At 39.1% G+C, this 20,883-nt stretch overlaps 1 protein-coding gene across 2 annotated transcripts in view; it reads right to left on the bottom strand.

Annotated features, from left to right (window-relative positions):
* DPP10 (dipeptidyl peptidase like 10) overlaps positions 1–20,883 on the bottom strand; it is a 544,973-nt gene that overhangs the window by 14,069 nt on the left and 510,021 nt on the right. For both annotated transcript variants that reach the window (XM_063341611.1, XM_063341610.1), the window contains exons 14-19: positions 16,556–16,647; positions 14,947–14,994; positions 14,104–14,225; positions 10,168–10,215; positions 7,974–8,072; positions 7,796–7,865 (exon numbers count right to left, since the gene is read on the bottom strand). In XM_063341611.1, the coding sequence (XP_063197681.1) occupies positions 7,796–7,865; positions 7,974–8,072; positions 10,168–10,215; positions 14,104–14,225; positions 14,947–14,994; positions 16,556–16,647 (479 nt within the window). The remainder of the gene's footprint in view (positions 1–7,795; positions 7,866–7,973; positions 8,073–10,167; positions 10,216–14,103; positions 14,226–14,946; positions 14,995–16,555; positions 16,648–20,883) is intronic.

The following is a 20,883-nucleotide window of genomic DNA, read 5'->3' as shown; positions in this document are numbered from 1 at the left end:
CAGAGCTTTGACCACTACTTCCAATAGTCGCAGCCTGAGACCAGCCACAATTTTTTTTTTTTTTAAAGTTCTTTTAACTTTCCACAACAGTATGTCAGAAATATCCTTCTCTGTCTAGGTACCTTTCCAACAGGGTAATGTACCCCTCACAAGTGAAAATATCCTGAGTCAGCCTGCTTTCCTCCCTACCTAACATAAAACCAAAACAAATACAGGGTTTGCATGTGTTTTATGCATGTTATACATCTAGGTAATATGTACATGTGTGTATACATACATACATGTTACCTATCGAGGCACTTGGGAATAGAGGAAGAACCATTACATTTGTAAGCCTTTCTCTATACCAGAAAGTGCTTAAAACCAAAAAGGGTTTTAAATGAAAGATAATACCTTCAGATAATTTCTTTCATTAAGAAAGGAACAACAGACAGAACCTCAGGAGGATTCTCAGTGGTCGAGAACTGAGAGTGATGTTTTCCCAAGCTCCTTCTCCGGAGGGCATAGCTGGGATACTTTTAGGCTCAGACTTTAAACACTACGTATCTTCCACTCCTGCATGATAGGCTGTTTGACGTATTGCTTTCAGAAGCAATTTTCCAGTGGCTAATTTATTTCAAGAATGTCCACATAAGTAGTCTGTGACGGGCATTTAAAGCCATTTCCATTGAGGTACATGTCAAAATTCCTATTAGCATGAGAAGGTCTCTTTACTCTTTCAGCTGCTGCTATAAAATGATACTGATTATCTGAGGTGTGCTTCTGTCCTCCACAGAGACACAGCATATATCCTATGCACCATTTAGGCCCCACTTTTAACCTTTTAAATGGGTCTTTTGCAAGGTATTAATCCTTTACGCAAGTTTGAACATCACCCCGAGGGCTCTGTAACAAAGCAAGTTTGTTACTGCAGTGCAATACTAGATGCACAGCCTGATCTGGGGAGTTTGTCCTGGGATTACAGCTATCTCAAAGGTCAGGTTTTGTTTTACGCTCATCGCTACTTACAGCCTAATTATAATTACCTACTCTTCAGTGGTATTCTCTTCATAGAATTATTTCTTAACCCCACTTGTAAGCCTGGAAGAAAGTCCGTGCCAGTTATGCCTGGGTGTAACACACACACAGAAGTCTTCGTCCCACCTGACTATGGATGGCCGTAAGGGACCCATGGACTAGCCAAAGCACTACAGCAAAATCAAAGCCAGCACCAAAGGGGCCATGCGAAGCTACAGGCTCTTCACATCCCCCAAGGGTTCCTTAAGGAGCATCATCTCCGGAGTCAAACAAGAAGAGCAGAATGATTCAAATGAAGACTGTGACTAATTCTCCCTGATAATTTTTTTTTCCTTTTAAGTGACAGCACTTGCACCGTCCCTTTTTTATTTTTGTTTCAGAGCTGCCCAGTGTGTGTCTTCGACAGCAACTACACTCGGATTATGATTCCACCGTGGCAGCGCAACTGCTGACGACTCAGGCATACTGCTGAAGTTCACCATTGAGGTACCATTTAAATAGACAGAAGCCATCAATAATACACGGGTATCATTGACCTTAGTGAGTAATTTCTATGCTTCTTGCAAGGCAGTCGCATACATCTCAGACTGTCTGGGAAAAGGGGCAGCTCATTGTAAGTTCATACATTGCTGAAAAGAGAAGAATCTGTTCTTTCAGATTCTATATCCAAAAGCTTAAACTAAAGTCTCTGTTCATGACTTGAGTTACATTCTACGGGGAATAACAGAGTGCTACCAGAGAGGCTGTTGCTGCTGTACTCTGAGCAATACTCCTCTGCCGCTCCGCTGTTGTGACTGCAGCAAAATTTGTTCCAGGTTTTGCACCATTTAAAAACTAAGTGGCAAGATTTTAAATAGGACTTTTAGAAGTTACAGGGCTGATCAAGGAGGGGAGGGAAACAATTTTAAAAGATACATGGCAAATAACTGCTATCATCATTCCTTAATTTCCAGTACCTCTCTTTCCGATTCTGCAAAATAGTGGATTTGGTCCAGCATATGGAAAAGGTATCCTGACAGCAAATATGTGAGAAGACTACAACTCAGAGGATAAAACCTATGCAAAGAAATATCACTGATAAAAGTCATCTTTTGCTTACGGTGAAACTGAGTGGGGAAAGAAGATCATTTTGCAAAACTGGTGTAATAGAAAAATCCACTTCGTTTTCAGATTTCATGAGCATCTCTTTCACAAGCACCAGCTTTCAAGCACACCCATCACTACTGGCCAAAAATTAGAGAATCTGAATAGCCTCAAACACTGAGGAGAAAAAAATCCCAAATGTTTTCTCTCTGTTCATATACCCTGTTTAGATATAGCAGACTGCAACTAAGAACAGATAGATAGTTTTGTTTACAACTCCTCCCTGCAGATATGGCCAAGCAAATTAAAACACATCACCAGAAGTGATTCCATTACTAGGGCAGAATCATGTGACAGACAGGAATGAAGCAGACAGTAGTACAAAAATTAAAATTGTTATTCTTAAAATATCGTTCTGAAACCCTTGAGGCAGAAGACTTTGAAAACGCAATTTTGAGAACAAGAGATGAAACACTGTCCTGTGTCATCAGAAAAGGAGGTGGAATCTCAAATCTCCTTTTGTCTTTTTCTAAGGAAGATTAAACGAGCATTTAATTCACACAGGAAGATGTGTACTGCTGTGGGGGAAACAGGAGGCAGGGGAGGCTGAAAGAGGACGGATCTTAGCTCAACTATTTCCCCAGCCTTTTTTGGGGACAAGACTGAAGAGAACGGGAGCGAGCAGGTTTATCACCGCCCATAGCATCAGGACTGCTCCTGCGAATTAAAAAGCTGGAATAACCCTCCAATCTATCCCCCTTTTAGCCTAAGCTAAATGAATTTCCCCTCTGGGCCTTGAAATGTGCTACAAAGTTCAAAGAATGGGGAAGAAAACCTAAGAGTGAAAGGAAAAGCCTCACCAGCAGAAACTTGGATGTAACATAAACACAACAGAGCAGTAAAATACTGCCACACTCGGCAGAGGCAGGATGAACACAGGCGTTACACGGATGGCGTGCAAAGCAATCAGTGAATCCTTCACATGACTTGGGGATCCCCAGAAAAGTACATTTTGCAGCTATTTTACAGAGGAAGAACTGGCCTAACAAAAAGGCCTTCAGGGATGCTCTCCTTGCAAACATACTGCAAAGCAGTGGAATGCGCCACGTATTTTTACACTTCACCATGTTGCCAAGCGTTGCTCCTTCACTTGCAACAGCTGCCAGTTAGAACAAGTGAAATCCTTTACAACAAATGAAAGGTACACAAGACAGCTATTAATACGCGATGTGTTACCATACATCAGATCTTGAGTATTTCCCAATACTTGCATTATGCCTCTCTACATTTCTTCTAGTCTCTTAATGAGTTAGTCCCGAAGCTGTAAAAAGAAGCCTTCACTTCCAACCCTACCGTCTTATCTTGCGATCAGTCCTGAGAGTGTATTAACTGGAGGCATAAACAGGTTTGATTGCCTGTGCCAGGCCCAAAACTTTCAGCATTTCAATAACAGGTGAAATGATTCCTTTTTATTACCAAAGTGGAAGAAAACAAGTAAACAAACAAACAAACAACCTCTCGGAGACAGTTCACTGTTACTTTGGAGAATACCTGTTGGTTTCTTCCCCCTCAAAGATCAGAACGATCTCTCCACTGATTCAGTTTTACAATATCCACTTACATATTGGACAATTTTAAATGGCGTTAAATAATAAATGCTGACATTTAAGATACATTATCTACAGATTTTGAAGGAATGAGGTTAATTATGTTCAAGAAAAAATAAAGAATCATTATCACCTCTCATTTTATTATCCAGATTAAATGCCAGAGTCTTTACTTAATCATTTCCTGTGCGTTACCAAGGAGCGTATCTTCCAACTTTTTTAATGAGTAAGGTGAACCATAATGAGAAAATCAAGGATCTGAAATTTAAACTTTGATCTTAATTATATAGAAAAGAGATGATAATCACTCTTTCAGGCAATTACTGTACACCTCTCTAATCTATAGCTACACTGTATGTATTATATCAGAAGGAAACTGAGTGTGAAATCTATTAGTGGTTTAGGAGAAGAAATGGAAGAAAGGAGAGTATTATAATCTATTTAGCATTTTATGGCCTATGCAACACAATTCTGGAAAGAAAAATAGTGCTAGCTGACATAACTGGGTTCTACATGAGACAGTCTGGCCATACAGAAGGACATAAAATTTAACCCAGTAATACAATGATTTAAGCTTTGCAACTGCTAATGGGTGAATCTTCACAAAATCCTTATGATGAAGGTTACAGGATATTCAGGGCCTGGTCCTTAAGTTGAGCTTGTGACTACATGGAGCTGTGGTGAGTTCACACCCAGGTTTCACACTAGGACCAGAATCCACTGGAACAGGTTCCCTTCCAGGATTCAGCCTTAACACTCAGATACCTGGGTGCCATGTGCTGGGAGTTCAAATTTATCTGTAGGCATCCTTGCATGAATACAGGAGCCTTATTACAGTCACGGAACCTTTGATACGGCTACTAGCTTTCGGTGATCTGAAAAAAAAAATTACCAAACTTTCTTCTCTTTATCCATTTCCAACTTCCGTTATTGCAGTTGTAACCCTATTGATCCAGAGAGCACATTAACACCACACAAAAGCTACTGCTGAAAATTTACAGTAAAATTATGAACCTCAGCTGTGAAAAACCCACTTTATTCTGAGCCAGTGAAACTAGTCACCAGTGCCGTCTGGTCTACAGACAGAGCCAAGACCACACAGGCAAACCGAATCCTGGCAAAATGTATGACATTGGGAAGATCAGTCTTCACCAGAGGCTTGTTGTGACTCTGAAGCAACCCCTGCAGCCAAACAGTCAGAACATGTTAGATCTTCTAATGCCATCTTTACCCTCCAGCTTAAGGGACAAAGCCTATAGGCATTTAGAAGCTTATATGCACTTAACTAGCATTTAATTTGCGCTGCAGAGACTGCATATTAGGTGAATTTCAAGTTTAAACTCACATTATTTTTTCCTTACCTATGTTCCTTCCTTCCCTCCCTCTCTTTTTCTTAAGTCCTTGTCAAATTGCAGTGTTCCTGAGATGTAAAGCAAAAGCCACTTCATATCTGCTAATACTTCACTTTTCCAGATATATATCTTCTCTTTACATACATCTAAGTGTATGTTGCCTGGATCAAGATGTTATATAGAATCTCCTTTCCAAAAAATGGATATACAATTAAACCAATATTCTGACCAAGGACATTGGTACGCATTCTTTTCCAAACTTTCAGTAGCTGGAAGATAATAATTGTATCATGGCTGAGAATGTAAGCAAGAAAGCAGGTGCAGCTGAATAACATGAAAGGCAGCGCATGTTATTAGCCACTAATACAATTCCCGTCTAACACTTCTAGCAGTAGGAACAGAGTGTTTCTCAATCAGTCCCAACAGTATCACCACGGCATTCAGGAAAGTCAAATATCTGGGAAACGTTACCATATATACAACTAATCAGTGTTTCCTGTAAGAGCTACATGTTCTTCTCGGACCTGAATACTTTGTTTTGAAAGCAGTACTTCTGACAGTGGAATAAACTTTAAGATGTCAATTTGTAGTTGTGTAGGTCAAAAAATTACCCTCTGCACGCACACAGATTTCCAATCGTTCTCTCTCAAGAGCTAGGCAGCATTTATTAGGCTCAAATAACCATCCCACAAGAGAACCGCCCGTAACTTCAGTGACAGTTTTCAGTTTTATATCTTATTTGGGGACATCTTTAGCACAAAAAAAGATTGCTGGCAACCTTGGTTTAAAGTCTGTAAAAAGCTGCTGAAGAAATATAACTTCTTTTTTTCTCGTCTAAGGGAGAGGACGTGCAACTTTACATAAGCCAGGACAGATTTCGTATTTTCAGTTTCGTGCTTTCATTAGTGTATAGGGTTTTCTAAAAATAACTCCAGTTAAAGCTAACATCGAGAATTCAGTATTGCAAAGATGAGGACTGGACTAAAAAGAAGCAAAGTCTCCATACTATAAATGTAGATACACAATCTGTATTCGTAAGCAGATGAACTTCCTTTTTATCCCACATGTACATCATAAAAAAAAAATAAAACTATTATAAAATATATCCGTACATTATGACTTGGCCACATTACTTGCTCACCGGGTACTGACAACTTTGGTAAGTTTAAATACAGACCTTGCCTCAATACTGTTCTCAGTTATTTCAGCTCTTGGTATCTAAAAACCTCTCACAGCAGTACTTCCTTAGCTTTTTTTCCCTTTTCCTGTCATTTTTGCCCTTGCCTTTCTTTCTGCATGTTTCTGATCCTCCCCTCCTGTTTTCTCTAGATTCTACATGAGCATATAACCGCATACTCTACCATAACTGTATATAGCAGATTATGTATTTACTAGGACACTTAAAACGGAAAGCGTTACACTGCTCACACCTTAGTGTTTCCCTGCTCTCAGAAAACAGAATAAGTGCAAGCGTTTGCAATTCCCTGGAACGCTGCTGGCGTCAATTCAGAGTCCGTTTGCCTTTGGCACACTTAAAAGAGCTACTTAAAATACAATCAAGATCATGCTAGCAAACACCGCAAAGATAAAATAATTCACATGTCCTGTTTCTCCACAAGAAAAGACAAACGTGTTCCTGAGCCACTCAAAAAGCAGAGAGCCTACACAGAGCAGATAAATACAACTGAAAAACATGAGTTTTAAACACCAACCGGACTTAAAAATAAGCAGTTGTATGGCCCTTTGTCCTCTTATCTAAGATCTGATCTCAGCAGAGGAATATGGGGTCACTCAGCAGGTCAAGCTTGTAAATTTGACCCCATGTGCAACAACGTCTCCTGTCACTAAGGTGAGGGCTACTCCAGGTGATACAGCCCCCCTAATGTGGCATTTTCATGAATTTCACAGTGCACTCCTACATCTGTGTTAGTGAAATTTACATCAATTCCTTCCAAATGGGACTGGAAGAAGATCTGTAGGTACAGGAAAGCCCTCTACACCCATGGCAGACCCATGCTGAGCTCAGGTGGAGAGCAACGGATGATGCCCTGAGCTGGCTGCCACGGGTTTGCCTAGGTAGGATGAAGGTACGCTGATGACTGCTCTCTTCCTCTGCTATACGTTCTGCAGACATGCAATTTAAAAGCTGGCTGTCTCTGAAAGAAATACACACGCTATTTCTTTTCCAAAGAACAGCACAGGTTGCTAGAGGTTTTCTACAAACGTCAACAGACTTTGGATCATGCCTGTAATGCCTTCAGCCATTGATGCTCAAAAATAATTTTTTCTTCTTTCCAGTACTCCAAAAAGCAGTTTTGCTTTATGCATCTTAGCTGAGTCCCTCTTACAAGCTCTACCCGTTTCTATCAGGAATAAAATGTGAAAAAAAAAGGCAGCACATGCTCTGCATGAGATCCTCTGTGGGTAGGGATCAGTATGGGGCCAGGAAAGACTGCAGAACTCCTCACAGCTACACCACCAGAAGGGCCAGTGCCTCATGTACACAAAAGTACTACAAAGCAGAGCTAGGTTTCCCAAGCTCAAAAAACCCCAGGCATCTCTACCACATAGCACCTACAACAAATTTTTCCTGAAAACAAGCCTTTTGATTTATCAACTCAAATCCATAAGGTAATTTTCCTACACAAGGTAAAAAAACATTTTCCTAATACAGAGTTAAACGTTTTCTGTGAAGTACTTTTTTATTATTTGGAGTGATTCTACACAGATACTTACATTATTAATAGAAGGGCATACTGGTTTCGATCCGTGAAATCTTTTGGTAGTGACAACTGTAAAGGGAGTTCTTTTAAGAAAAGAGCAAAACATTAAAGGCTGGTAGTTACACAGATGGAAAACAGTAACATTGTAAGAAAATTTTTGGTTTGTTAAAATAACGTTTTGCCAAATTTACCGTAATCCTCAATGTGAAGCATTTTAATTTCAGTCCTGGAATTCTTTTTCTTAAAAACAGCTTCTTTCAACACAGCATTATTTTCCAAAATATAAAACTCTGTAGAAAACAGGAAGAAAAGGCAAGTTGAAAGGTACAGAGAATCACCACATCAGAGAGAAATCAAGATTCAAAAAAATTAAAGAAAGAGAGACAAACGTGCAACGATAAATCTTGTAAATGAATTCCTTCTGCAAATACTTTTTTATAATGCAACTGCTTTGCAATTCAGGAACTGAGCAATCAGCTTAATTCAAAACATATACATCTATTCCATTTTCTGGCTTCAGTAGGCTTTGTTTTCTCTAAGCACTAACAACAAAACTGCTGATGAACAACATGAATACTAGTATCCGTGGCAAATGCTAAGAGCAGCTGTTACAGGGAAAGGCTGGTCTGCTGGGTGATATCCGAAGCCTCAAGCAGGCATCCTCGTCAAGCTACGTATTCCAAGTCAGTATTTAGCCAGCACAGCTCTACTTGATCATCGCGTATCCTTCTCTGTCTTCTACACTTCAACCAAGAGCAAGACTTCAGTTTGGTTTAAAGCTGCAGATACATTTGAAGCAATCCCTTTGCACATGAAAGAACAATTAATTAGTTCTTTTTTTTTTTCCCTTTTCTTTTTTACTCAAATTACTGATCTTGCTTCCAAAATGTAATTTTTTTAATTAAACAATAAACCCTCCACGTAGGGCCAAAACGGGTAATCTAAAAAGAATGTTTGTTCTGGGCAGTCAACCAAAATGGTGTAATTACAGTCTGAGGATGGAATAATTGGAGTAATCCTTAATCATTCGCTTATGAATTGAAGAGGATAATCTAATCTTGCACTGAAACGTTAACGGTAAATTATCTCTTTTATTATTTGGTTTCTTCTTGTTACAACAAACAACGTCCCTCTATCCTGACTTGCTTTGTTTTGCTCTAAGATACTGTATGTAAATCTCTTTTATAATAATTCACTACCAACAGTATTTTAGATGCAAGTAATAAAGAGCAAAAGTCTACCTTCAGAGAACTGAATAGCTCTACAGAAGTAAATGCATTTACTTTGAGCAGTAATAGCTACCCCTTATTGAGTTGGATAAAACTCCCCCCTCTTGGTGTGCTATGGCACTCAGCTTTGCGAAGACTATCAACAGCAACATTAAAAAGAAACCAAAAAACACCAAACAGGAAACCAAAGTGCAGGTATCAATTAACATTCGATAGCATGATAGTATGGATGAGTTTGCTACTTCAACATGCAATGTTAGGTCCACTGTCACGGCTGAACAGTGGCTGGCCCACGACAACAGGGATGCAGACAAGTTCAGTTCTGCAGTTCAGGACTTTTGGATTCTGGGTAAAATTCTGTGGATAACCTGCTGAACAAAATTAGAATAGGTAAGGATTGGTTTAGCGGTTTTAAATGAAAAGACGTCCCCTTTCCTCTAATCCACACCTTTGTGCTACGTGGAGCCACAGTGGCGTTGGAGGTAGCAAAGTTGTTACCTCTGCTGCACCACAGAAATACTTAAGTGAGGAAAATTCTGCTGCTGAAGGATAGTCTTCCATTGCAAAGCACCTCAGGCAGCCAGGAAACAGCAACAGATTTGGGGTCAATATACAGAAAGCAATGAGTAAAGCTTGAAAATTAGAGGTATTGAATACCCTCCTAAAAAGCCTTTATTCTTGGATTTGCCATCATTGAAAATGTCAGTGGAGTTGCTCTGATTTGAGAAACGTAAGAGAAGGACTAAGTTCATCACATGTAGGTCAGATTTGATGATCAATTTTCCAAACATAATTGGACTGTAACTTTAAAAACATCTCTAAAAATGAAGAAGGTGTATTGTAATGGCAGCATGATTTACATAGAAAGTGAAATGGACGAAGACCAACCTGCCATCTAATTAACTCCAGTGTAAATAGAAGATCAATGATAAGCACTTAGCACAAAACATATCCAAAAAGCCAGGGAAAGTTTTAGTCATTTGATTAACTTCTTTCCTTATCATTTGCAGACGTGGATGTTGCTAAAAGGTAATTAATAGAACTTTATATGAATAAGCCATCTATTAGTTTTCATTTCCTTGCAACTTCTCCCTCGCGCTTGCCAAAAGAATCAAGGACAACAATAAAATATACCTCTTCCATAAGGAATACTCACGTGCAGTATTACTTGTACTGTGCACGCTAACAACTGGAACGCCTGGCCCTGTTTTGAGGAGAGAAGGAAAACGGAGTAAGTGTGGGGTAGTTAGTACTCAGTATTTCAGTCAATAACAAAGAATGAGAACGCCAGTGATCACATAAGGCCAGATCCTGGATGCCCTGTAGACATGCTTCCCTTCAAACACAGCAGTAACTCCACTAGCGTCTCTTCAGAAGGACACAGGTTAGACTACGGTACCAACAAAGCGGGAAACGGAGACTGCCTTCTGCCTGTTCAGCAAGCACTCTAGACCTCTGCACCTGAAAGGAGCATTTTTTAATTTTTTTTTATCACCTCGTGTTTTAGCTATAAGTGAAGAATAAAAAAATTATGGAGGCACTTAGTGGCACTGTCTAAAATACAGCAGTCTAACATTCAGAAACGGTGACTTCAGGTTGACCGGGAAGTGAGTTAATGATAATATTCGCTTCTATTTTCTATGGAAAAGCTACAGTGGTGTTGAAAAATTATTACATATTTCACTTATTTATCTGTTTAAGAAGCTCCTTTAGTATTCCAGCTCTGCAAGACCAACAGCATCACGGTTAAATCTAGGTGTAATGTAATCTAATCTTATTTCATGGTAATGTCCGATGATATATTTTTACCGTACCACTAAGAAACTAAAAGCATGAGGAACAATTCTCCATGTCAATGGGCGCTGTGCAAATGCACAAGATGGCACGTGAAACTGGGGTGACCAAACATTCATCACACTCAGAAGTAGGGCTGAGACTGTTGTCCCTGCTCTGAGGACAGCCCCTCATGCAAACTTGCAAAAGAGAACATTTGTGTCCCCAGCGCCAGCGTGGAATTTGTGCATGGGAAACTTAGTTTTAGCTTAAGATTTTGAATTACATGCAGGCAGTCACTATTGGTCTAGGAAGGATGATGCAGAACAGCTGAAGTCCCTGAGGACCCCATGGTAGATGAAGGCATAGACCCTCTGAAATTAGGAGTTAAGACTCCTCTTTTTTGGAGAAAAACAGATTCCCTTTGAGAGCAGTTCAGAGACAGAGCTTAATTTATGTATTTTGAGTCATCCTGAGGAGGTTGTCTCTCTCGATTAATTATGGCATGAGCCTAGGGAAACTTAAATACCTGAAATAAATAGCATGATGCCACTCACAGCCTCTGACAGACTCCACTAAAGATTTTTATCAATTTCATTCGCTGCCTCAAGGGACACTATTGACAAAAATCTTACAGGTAGATTCCTGACAAATCAAAGCTTTCTGCCTTAGCTCTTCAAAAGATAATTTCTTCAGCTGTCTCTTTTTCTTTGTCCTTTTTTTTCTTCTTTCATTGTTTTTCCAGCCCTTTTTACTTCTTCTGATTTTGTCATTTTGCTTTGAATTCTGATTTAAGAATGACCGTTTTAGAAGAGAAAGCACTGGCATTTTCCAGGACAGCTCTATTTGCCATACTAAAAGACAGAAGGATGATGACAGATTTTGAAAAAGGGAGATTACAGTAGATTAAAAAGCTGATCAGAAAAAATAAAGACAGACTTGTGTTACTGCTCATCAGAATTAAGCACAGCACTTGGATTTCCCATTGACCTTCTGTAACTAACACTAGATCCATAACTTATTTCCTGCTGTATAAAATGGGAAAAACAATTACTCCCTTTGTGAAATACCTTGTTGGAGTGGAGAGATTAGTATCTGTTAGTGTTTATGAAGTGCTAAAGGAAAAATTCCCAAGCAGTGTGGAAAGTAAGTGTAAAGGACGCACTCGCCAAAACTGAGAGGCTTAGAGCCGGTCCTTCGCCTACCAGGCTAGAAAGAACTCCTCACTCAGGAGAGTCTCTGGAGGCTGATACAGCCTGTATACCAAGACAGAGCTCCTGGCTGAGGGTAACTAAGAAGGAAAAACTATCCTAATAAAGGTGCTCACGGGTAAACCGGAGGTGGAAGAATTGAAACTTGTATAGATCAAAGCAGGCCAGAGTCCCCCAAGGGCTTTTTCTGGGCAAATTGCTTTTGTAACAATTCAGTCAGGCTTTTTTGTGTCGGAAAACAAGTGCGTACGCACATAGGTGTGGTGTCATCTGTCTCCTTGAAGCAGTTTACCTCCTACTCTTAGAAGCAACTCCCCGCAGAAGAGTTTTAATACCTGCTCTATGGTGATGTCATAATCAACTTTGATACTGTCAAATATCTGCCCCCCACAGGGATTTTGCAGAGCTGTGGCAGTACATGGGGGCCACACTGCTGCCGTAATTGCCAAGCTCTAACGAAACACAAGAGAAGATCTCTGAATAACCCCAAGTTGACACCTATACATTAATGTTAGAGGCAGGAAAACTTAATGACGGTGTTTTATCATCCCTGCCCAACACCTGCAGCTTAGGGCAGTCTACTGGTTGCAACTCACTGGAGTGTAGGTTTCATCCCGGGAGGATGATCTACAACCTCACCAGCTCAAACAGAGAACTGCCATCCCCAAAGTCACTGGAAGTCATGAGCTTGTGAGCAATTTCATGCGCAACCTCCTGCTGGCATCCACATTTTTATATCAAAGGAACACGTTAAAACTTACAGGCTGAATATACTTTGCTAAAATAATAACAAGAAGTTATGTTTTTGGGCCCTAGCACATTGCTGAGTTAGGGCAAAAAACTCTTCCCAATTTACCAAGCCTCCTTCTTGCAGGAATCTGAGACTTTCCCCATAGGGACTATGTCAAGCACAAGGGAAAACTCTGCTTAAACCACGAGGAGCTCATTACTAGTGCAGTCTTTACTCAGATAAGGGCCTCCATAACTCCGTAACTTCTACCGCAGCTTTAACCATGTATAAACCATACAGTTTTGGTGTTTTCCAATCAGCTATGTACTATAGGTGCACTTCCGCAAAAAAACAAAACCAAAGCAACCACAACCTTATTTTAGCCAATATATATTCATAGTTTGTTTGTTTGAATTGGCTCAATTCTCAAGCAGGCATATATTTTATTTTTGTTCAAAAAAAAGGTACAGTTGCAAAAGAAATAGAAAAAAATGCATGCAAATAGAATGGGCTATTCGCATGTATTTCAGATGAATTGTGTTCTACTGTTTTCAATATGATGGTAGTTGAGCAAAAACACTGGTAAAATGTTGTCTATAAAATACTGCAACTTTCAAGGTCAACAGGTCTAGCTATACACTTCATTATTGATTGTCTCATGCTTTTCTGAACCTGTTTTTATAACCTTACTTATTTATCAGTGTTTATTTCCTGGGTACAGGTTATAAATTTCTCAGTGTGGGGTGGTTCTAAGTTTTCTGTTTATATACACCAGGTCTGAACCCAATTGGTGCTGTCTGGTGCTATCAGAATGCAGCTAACAATAAAAAAAGTTATTTATTGCAATTCTATTGATAAAGAGGACCTGTCTATGTGGACTAAACCACAGCTTTGTTTTGGTAGGTACTCACATACAGACATATATACACATATATGGGTGAGTGTGTATAGACACACTGTACGCATACATTTATACATACATAGACACACAGTGTTCCAGAAAGCAGGCACTCATTTTTTAGCTATAGTTGCACAAGATCAATCCCAATACATATTATAATGAAGCTGTTACTAACCAGTGTACCACCACTATAAACTTCACATTTTTTGGTGAAGGACTTTTATTCAGGGTAAATTTAAAAGTCGATGTCCTTTATTAGGACTGAAGGGCTGGGATTGGAGCAGCTTTCTGATATCACTTGTTATTTAGCTTTTACACAGAACATCTTTACTTACAGTCCTGCAATAAGCTCTGTACAGAACTTTGAGTAATCCACTACGGAGCTAAATGTTAGACTCCAGCCCAATGCACTTCTCAAGGGAATACGTTAATTCAGAAGCAAACACAGGACTATTACATACCGTGCATTTGACTTACCTTTACAGTGCAGTAAAAAATGCCTATTCATGGGGCTAAACTTTGCACTGAAGTATGTGCACTGATCTTTCAAGAAGTTGCACGAGAGACACTGACGATTCAATGATCCCACTGTTGATACACTGGAGAAAAAATTGGTCAGCAACATTTGCCATGGGGGTAAAATACAATAAGCCAATAATTAGCTCAGCAGAGTGACGAAATTTGTTTCACTCCCTAAACTTGAGAAAATATCACTGTCTTATTTTGTGCCTGATGCAAACTGTTTTCAGATGACTCAGTGGACTACGGTTCTGTAAACTGGGCAATGTGGACAGCATCCAAAACCTGCCGAAAGCAGGACTGGAGTTCCAATAACCAGCAGTGCTGTGGGGCAACAACGTTAGTAGGAAAATGTGGAAAGCCTCATTAACTTCAGATTTAAGCACTGAGGTTTGTATATGGAGGAGGTGCTTTGCCCACACACTTTAAATTGCAAGATTAGACCCCATAAATATTATTTTTATCTAGAAGATTTTCACTACTTTTAAAAATACAGTCTTATTACATGCTCGCATTTAGGTTTAGCTTTTTAGATGCTTATAAAGGACTAGTGAAGACTTAAGTGGTAAAAACATTTTGTGTTAAAATATTTTCCATTTTTAAAAAAAATTAAAATATCATCGTCATTTTTAGTTTTGAAAAATTGTGATTCTTTCCTTGTTACAGCTTGAGTGTACTAATTTTTACATAATAGAAATGATTACGCAAGCCCCAACTCAGCAGTTAATCTCACAGAATGTCATCATAGCACTTATGGCTTGGGATGAAGAAGCTGTTAATGCAGCCCCAGGTGCTTCTTACCTATGTAGCTGTCTTCCTCTTGGGGATTCTTCAGTGCTTAAGAAATAACTGTGCCCAAAAGACGAACATAGTTAAACTCAGTTTGGTAAACTGTCTGATTTGGGTGATGTTTAGAGAAGTGAGAGACACCATAAATAACATTTTTTAAAATTAAAATCTCCCAACTATACATGAAGATTAAATACTTATATCTAAAACTAAGCCCTGCAATTAAATTTAGACCCAGTATACAGAGTAGTTATTTCAGATACTATATGATTTCATATTAAACCAGTGATGAACGCAGCAGTTCGTGGTTTCTGTTTAATTTCCATAATGCCCAGGAGCTCCAGTAGCAACCAGGACCCCTTTCTGCATATTACAAATAGAGAAGAGGAACTTTCTCCTTCGCTCCAAGAGTTTGCAATACAAATCCAAGGAGCAGAAAAAGGTCACAATGAAATTATATCATAAATTACAATAGGCCTTATGATACCTGAAAGCCTTTTTGAGCTGTAGAATGACTTTTTCTTTTACCTGGAGACAGAAGCTAGCACCCCAGGCAATGGTCTACAGACAATGTTGTGTGGGTAGAAAAAGGCTTAGTAGAGCTGCTGCAAGTATATCAAGACAAGTCCTTGGTGTGTCCCAGATGAGATTCCCATAAAATTTCTGCTTGAGAGGCAGAAGGAGGGTAAGGATGTCCTCTCAAGTGGCTGAGACACCCCACGTGCAGTCTGCCAGCTCTCTGCAGGCTGAGTGCATCCAGACCTCATTTTTTCATCTGAACCTTGAAGAAGTAACAAGAAATTCTTGACAGATAAATTTCCAAAACCCATGGAAGGACTGGCCAGAAAGGGAGTTTCTCCAGTACCAGTGGAGATGACAGGCATTGTAGCAGCCTCAAAAAGGTCCTTGCTGAAATATAATTTTTTTTTTAAAGAAAATCAGAATTAGACACATCTGTTTATTTTTTGCCATGTGCAGATACACCTGAAGAGTAACCAAGACCCACCCAAGTTATGTGGAGCCTTCGGATCTTTTGTGTCAGTTCTTTACTGCTCCCAAAAAATCACCAAGTGTGTGCTGCACATCCTTCCCACTACAGTGCTAAGATGGGCTTTGGAAAGGTTTCGCTCGGAGTGATGTTGGTGAAAATTGAGGATTTGGATAATCGCTCTATATAATTTGAATTTATGAGGTTGAATCAGATCCCCCAACAAAGTCCAGAGGTCTCATGCAGTAACCAAGCAAGCATGAAAACTGAAGAGTCAGGGATTTCATCAAGGAAAAATTTACTATGATTTTTTTTCTGGAACCCAGGAAAGGGCCACGAAAATGTTACTACTGCTGCATTGTGTGTCGATTTCTTTATTTAAAAAATACAGTGAGTCAACTGATGTCACGGTATGCTCCTTTTCCCTCTGCGTAAAAACACATGCAGTAATACATTGGCAGATAAATTGTCTGACAAACGCATTTAATGTACTTGGGAGCGTAAAATTTATGGTAATGCTCAAAAATGAAAGAAATATTGTTACTTAATTTTAGCTACACTATTTCCAGTTAAACGGATTCTGCTTTAATAACTCAGATATTTTCATAAATAGACAAAGAGAATAGTGCTTACATGTTTTGAGTATTTTCATCATATGCCAGGATTTTGATAACTTCCCAGTTTCCTGATGTCAGGTGTCTCACACCGATTTGTTCGCTTTTAGGCTGGAGAGAGATGGAAAATATTAGCTTTAACCTTACTTGTTACATTTTTCTTTGCCTGGCAGGATTGTCTGCATGTCATTACTGATTACATCTCTTTAAACTTTAACGTGCAACATAACACCTTTAAATAACAAACCTCAAATTTTGACAGGCCTGAACTTCAAGAATCCTTTACTTCCCATATATAAACTTTTCAAAGTCGTTAAAATGATCCCAATTTCCATCACAATTTTTCTTTCCGTTGCCCGTGTGCCAAGAGACAATACAAGCCATATACTTCAAGATTTGTTTCTCTAATCCCTGAGTTAGATTCCCCTCCTACAGGGGAATCTAACTCAGACCCCTGTAACCAAAACTCTGCACCAGAGTGCGCTCACCAAGCTTTCACTTTTACCACATAGTATCATAGAATCGTCTAGGTTGGAAGGAACGTTTAAGATCATCGAGTCCAACCGTTAACCTAACCCTGCCAAAACCACCACCATGTACTGAGCCAAGATAACCACAAAGACGCTATGCCAAGACAGGGCACCACCACCACTCTCATCCGAGGAGGCACGAGGGACCTCAACCTCTATGAGAAATGTAACGCATAAACTCCGACAAAGGACTTCACAGGATCTAAAGCTAGTTAAAGGCCCTGCTCCACTATGCACTCAGAAGCAGCCCCTCCTTATCCAGGGTCTATAAGGAGAGTCCAAGAGTAGCCTCCAAATTTTGGCAACTGAACCAAATGCTTACAAGTTGGGGAGCATCCCTTGCTCCCTAGCATAAATGGCTTCTATGCCAGCGTGACCCTGGGAAAATAACTGCCACAAGGGGAAATTCAAAACCTCTCTCAAAGAAAGTGATGGCGGTTCTCTCAGCCAATGCTCCAGGGACTCAATGAGGAAACATGGGGATGCAATGCACATCTACCTTGAGGTAAAACCAAACTCTTTGGCTGGAAGCTGCAACAGATCCGTCATCAAACACAGGTTAAAAATAATGAAACCTGAAGAGTCAGAAGCTCATTTGAGAGTGCTTCCTAGTGCAAAAGATAAAATTCTTGCTTAGGTTTCTGTAGATTCAAACTTCAGACAGGCACATACTCGAAGAATGTTTTTTCTGTACTAGGGCTACGATGCTTGGTCTCAATATAGAAATTACTTGTTTTCAAATTCAAGATAAATGTTGTAAAGAAAAGAAGTGATACTTCAGCTTATATTTCAGCTTTAGTGGGTGACACTGAGCAGCTGTAGTTACAAAGGAGGTCAGAGGGAGGATTTAATGGTGCTTTCTGGCCTCATGCGCCTTGAATCCGGAGCACCAGTCCATACCTAATCACAGTGACCTCAGGGGTTCTGTGGCCTACAAAAAGTCATAAAGACAAAGAGTTTTTTTTGAATCCCTGTATTCCTGAACCATACCTTGTAAACTCTGTCTGAGCTCTACAGCAGCAGCAGCAATAACTAGAAAGCAGAAATGCTCAAGGACACCTATGAGACATGTCTGGAAATGACATGTCTGGAAATAAGTCCCATAGAACTAATCTGTTTTCTAACAGATCCACAAAAAAAAAAAGAAAAGAACGATGTAGTAACTCTATGACAAGTCTTGCAAGTACCAACTGAAATCAGGACATTGTGCTAGGTGCTGTACATATGTTTATGACAACACTTCCTTTGTTCAGGAAGGTTCTCAAGTCCTGTCTCCGCGAATGATTAAAATAGAAATTAGTGATTTATTATAAGTGACTTTTTCTTCTCTGGAGAGAGGGAAGCTGTAACTATTGAAAGAGATATTTAAATATTGAGATCACAGAATCTAACAAGAAACAGCAATAAAAAACCCAGCCAAGTGTTAATAAACATGGTTATTTTTCAAGGTTACAGCCATAATACATAATTTATGAAGCTTGCAGGAAGTTCTTGCCTTGATCCATTAAAATTAGTTTATAATTCTTATTTTGTGGTTGGTAAAAAGAGACTTTCTAGAGTTGCAAAACCCCAAGTAAGAAAATTCTAGATACATAACACAATTCAATCCCATTTTGAGATCAATTTCCTTTAAATATTTCATAAGTTACTAAAAGCATTTGAAAATAATATAACACACATCCAGCCCTCTACATTCAGACAGTAAATAATATATGACACACAGTAACCTTTTCAACAGCAACCTCCCCTTTCAAAAAGATTTCATTAGATGCTTCTGCTAACCTGCTTTGATTATAGCATTGACACATGCTTTTCTAAGGTACAGTCAAAGAAAAGCAGCCCAAGAAAGACCATTTGTCATCACTCGTTGCAAGACTGACAAATAAGCCTCAGTGATTAAGTCAATCTAAAGTGAACCACTGAAATTTACTTCTTTGTCACTGTACGTTCACATTGGTTCTGTGTTTTAACTTTCCTGCTCTTGGAAGGTGATTTCTGTTAATAAGCTGCTATCTGTACCGAGCAGTATAGAGAAGTAACAAGAATCTGAATGCCAAATTCCAAAGTTATCCGAGCTCCATCACGAATAAACTGTGATCATCTGAGTACCGGCGACCAGCTGACTGCTTTAAATTCTGCAGGGCACCTGTTATGCCACCGTGGTTCTCACAAGGTGTGACAAACATCTGATGTGACAAAAGACTTTATGTGCAACGGTTAATATAATTTTTATGCCTCCATGTTTGCTTTAGAAATAATGGACAATCAGATTAATGCAGTGTGTAAAACACATCATATAAACACATTTCCCGTCCTTTATTGCTCTGTATCAGCCCCATTACCGCACAGAATGTTGCTTATTGATGAATAATGGTTGGTACATGGGATATCACGTTTCCTCTTCTTCTCAGGAGCAGCTATATACTTAAAGCTGAATCTGTCATTGGTGATACCATTCAGACTCGTTTATATTCATGGTGATGGTGGTCAAAATAGAGGTATTTTTGGTTTTTGAAGCTGTACAGTACCCAGGAGCTCTAATTCTGCCTAAAAGGGACAGAATACTAAATTCTTAATCATAAGCTTGACTTTAAACGTTATTCTGGAGGGATTAAAACATGTATTTAACAGCAGGTATATCTTTAATTATCATATTGAATAGGAGCGGGTTTAATCTTTTGCTTAAATATTTTTCTGAATTAGGATCAAGTTTCCCGGGTTCTTTAGTAGTGAAAAATGTCAGAGCCTGCAGGTTTAAGGCTAATTTGATTGTATCTGTAACATCCTTGTGAATGTTCCAAGTTAATTTTTAGATCTACGCCATTGTTATTTCATGTATTTTAAAGACACTTATTCATATTGGGAAAGAAACCAAAATAAGACTTGATTGACTAAATGGTTTTGTTCTGGTGTGAATTTTTGTGTGGTTACTATATTAATGCACCTTACAAGATCATCATCTGAGTTACTGTTTCCTTTAGAAGACAAAATTTTACGTGTCTTTGATCCCTTTTTTCTTGTCTGATTCTTTCTTGATATATTTACCCTAGGGAACGAGTATCTTGTTCTTGCTTCTTCAGGTTAAATTTTCATTAAGGTTCTTTTGCTCTTTTTCTGTCTGCAGCCACTGTGAACATATTTCAGCCTTAATAATGTTCATACCAGAACACTGTCATAAAGGGAGATAATAGATTTGCCTGGTGCCAAGTCTGCTATTTTGATGTTTTGGGTACCTTGATAATCCCTCCTATATCATATGGCTCTGCTAAAGTATCTGGATTAATGCTCTGCTGATTTAAATAGATGCCTTGGAGTGCTCCGTTCCAGGGCATAATTTCCTTTATTTGTTCATCACATCTTCGTATTGGTGACCTTCAAAGTCATAGTGCAAATTTATCTTCTTTCAGACTCTTCTTTGGAAAAAGCAATGACCCTGGGAAATGGAAGCCACTGGAAAAGGGTAAAAAGAGAGTCCTAATTTTCCGCAAAATTTTAAGTTTTGAGTATTGCCTCCCTTTACTGTTGTGTGTAAGACCAGAATTATGAATATTCTGAATCGACATTTAAAATTATAGTTATGCTTATATAGTGTAATAAAGAGGGTAAAATGTGCATTTCTGCAGGTCTGTTGAATTTCTGTGCCTATAAAACATTCTTATTGACTTAAGGGTTTAACAAGAAAACATCTCTGCTTGTCTATAGAGGTACAAAGAAAACATGAAATCTTCCAGAGAGAGTACTTGGGAAGTACCTTTCATTTACAGACTCTACGTGCCACCACAGCAGAGGTCTAAGAAAAGAGAGAGCACCCCGCTTA

This window comes from Chroicocephalus ridibundus, chromosome 7, assembly GCF_963924245.1.
Source record: "Chroicocephalus ridibundus chromosome 7, bChrRid1.1, whole genome shotgun sequence".
NCBI classification, from domain to species: domain Eukaryota; kingdom Metazoa; phylum Chordata; class Aves; order Charadriiformes; family Laridae; genus Chroicocephalus; species Chroicocephalus ridibundus.
This window is presented reverse-complemented; position numbering and strand designations above follow the sequence as displayed.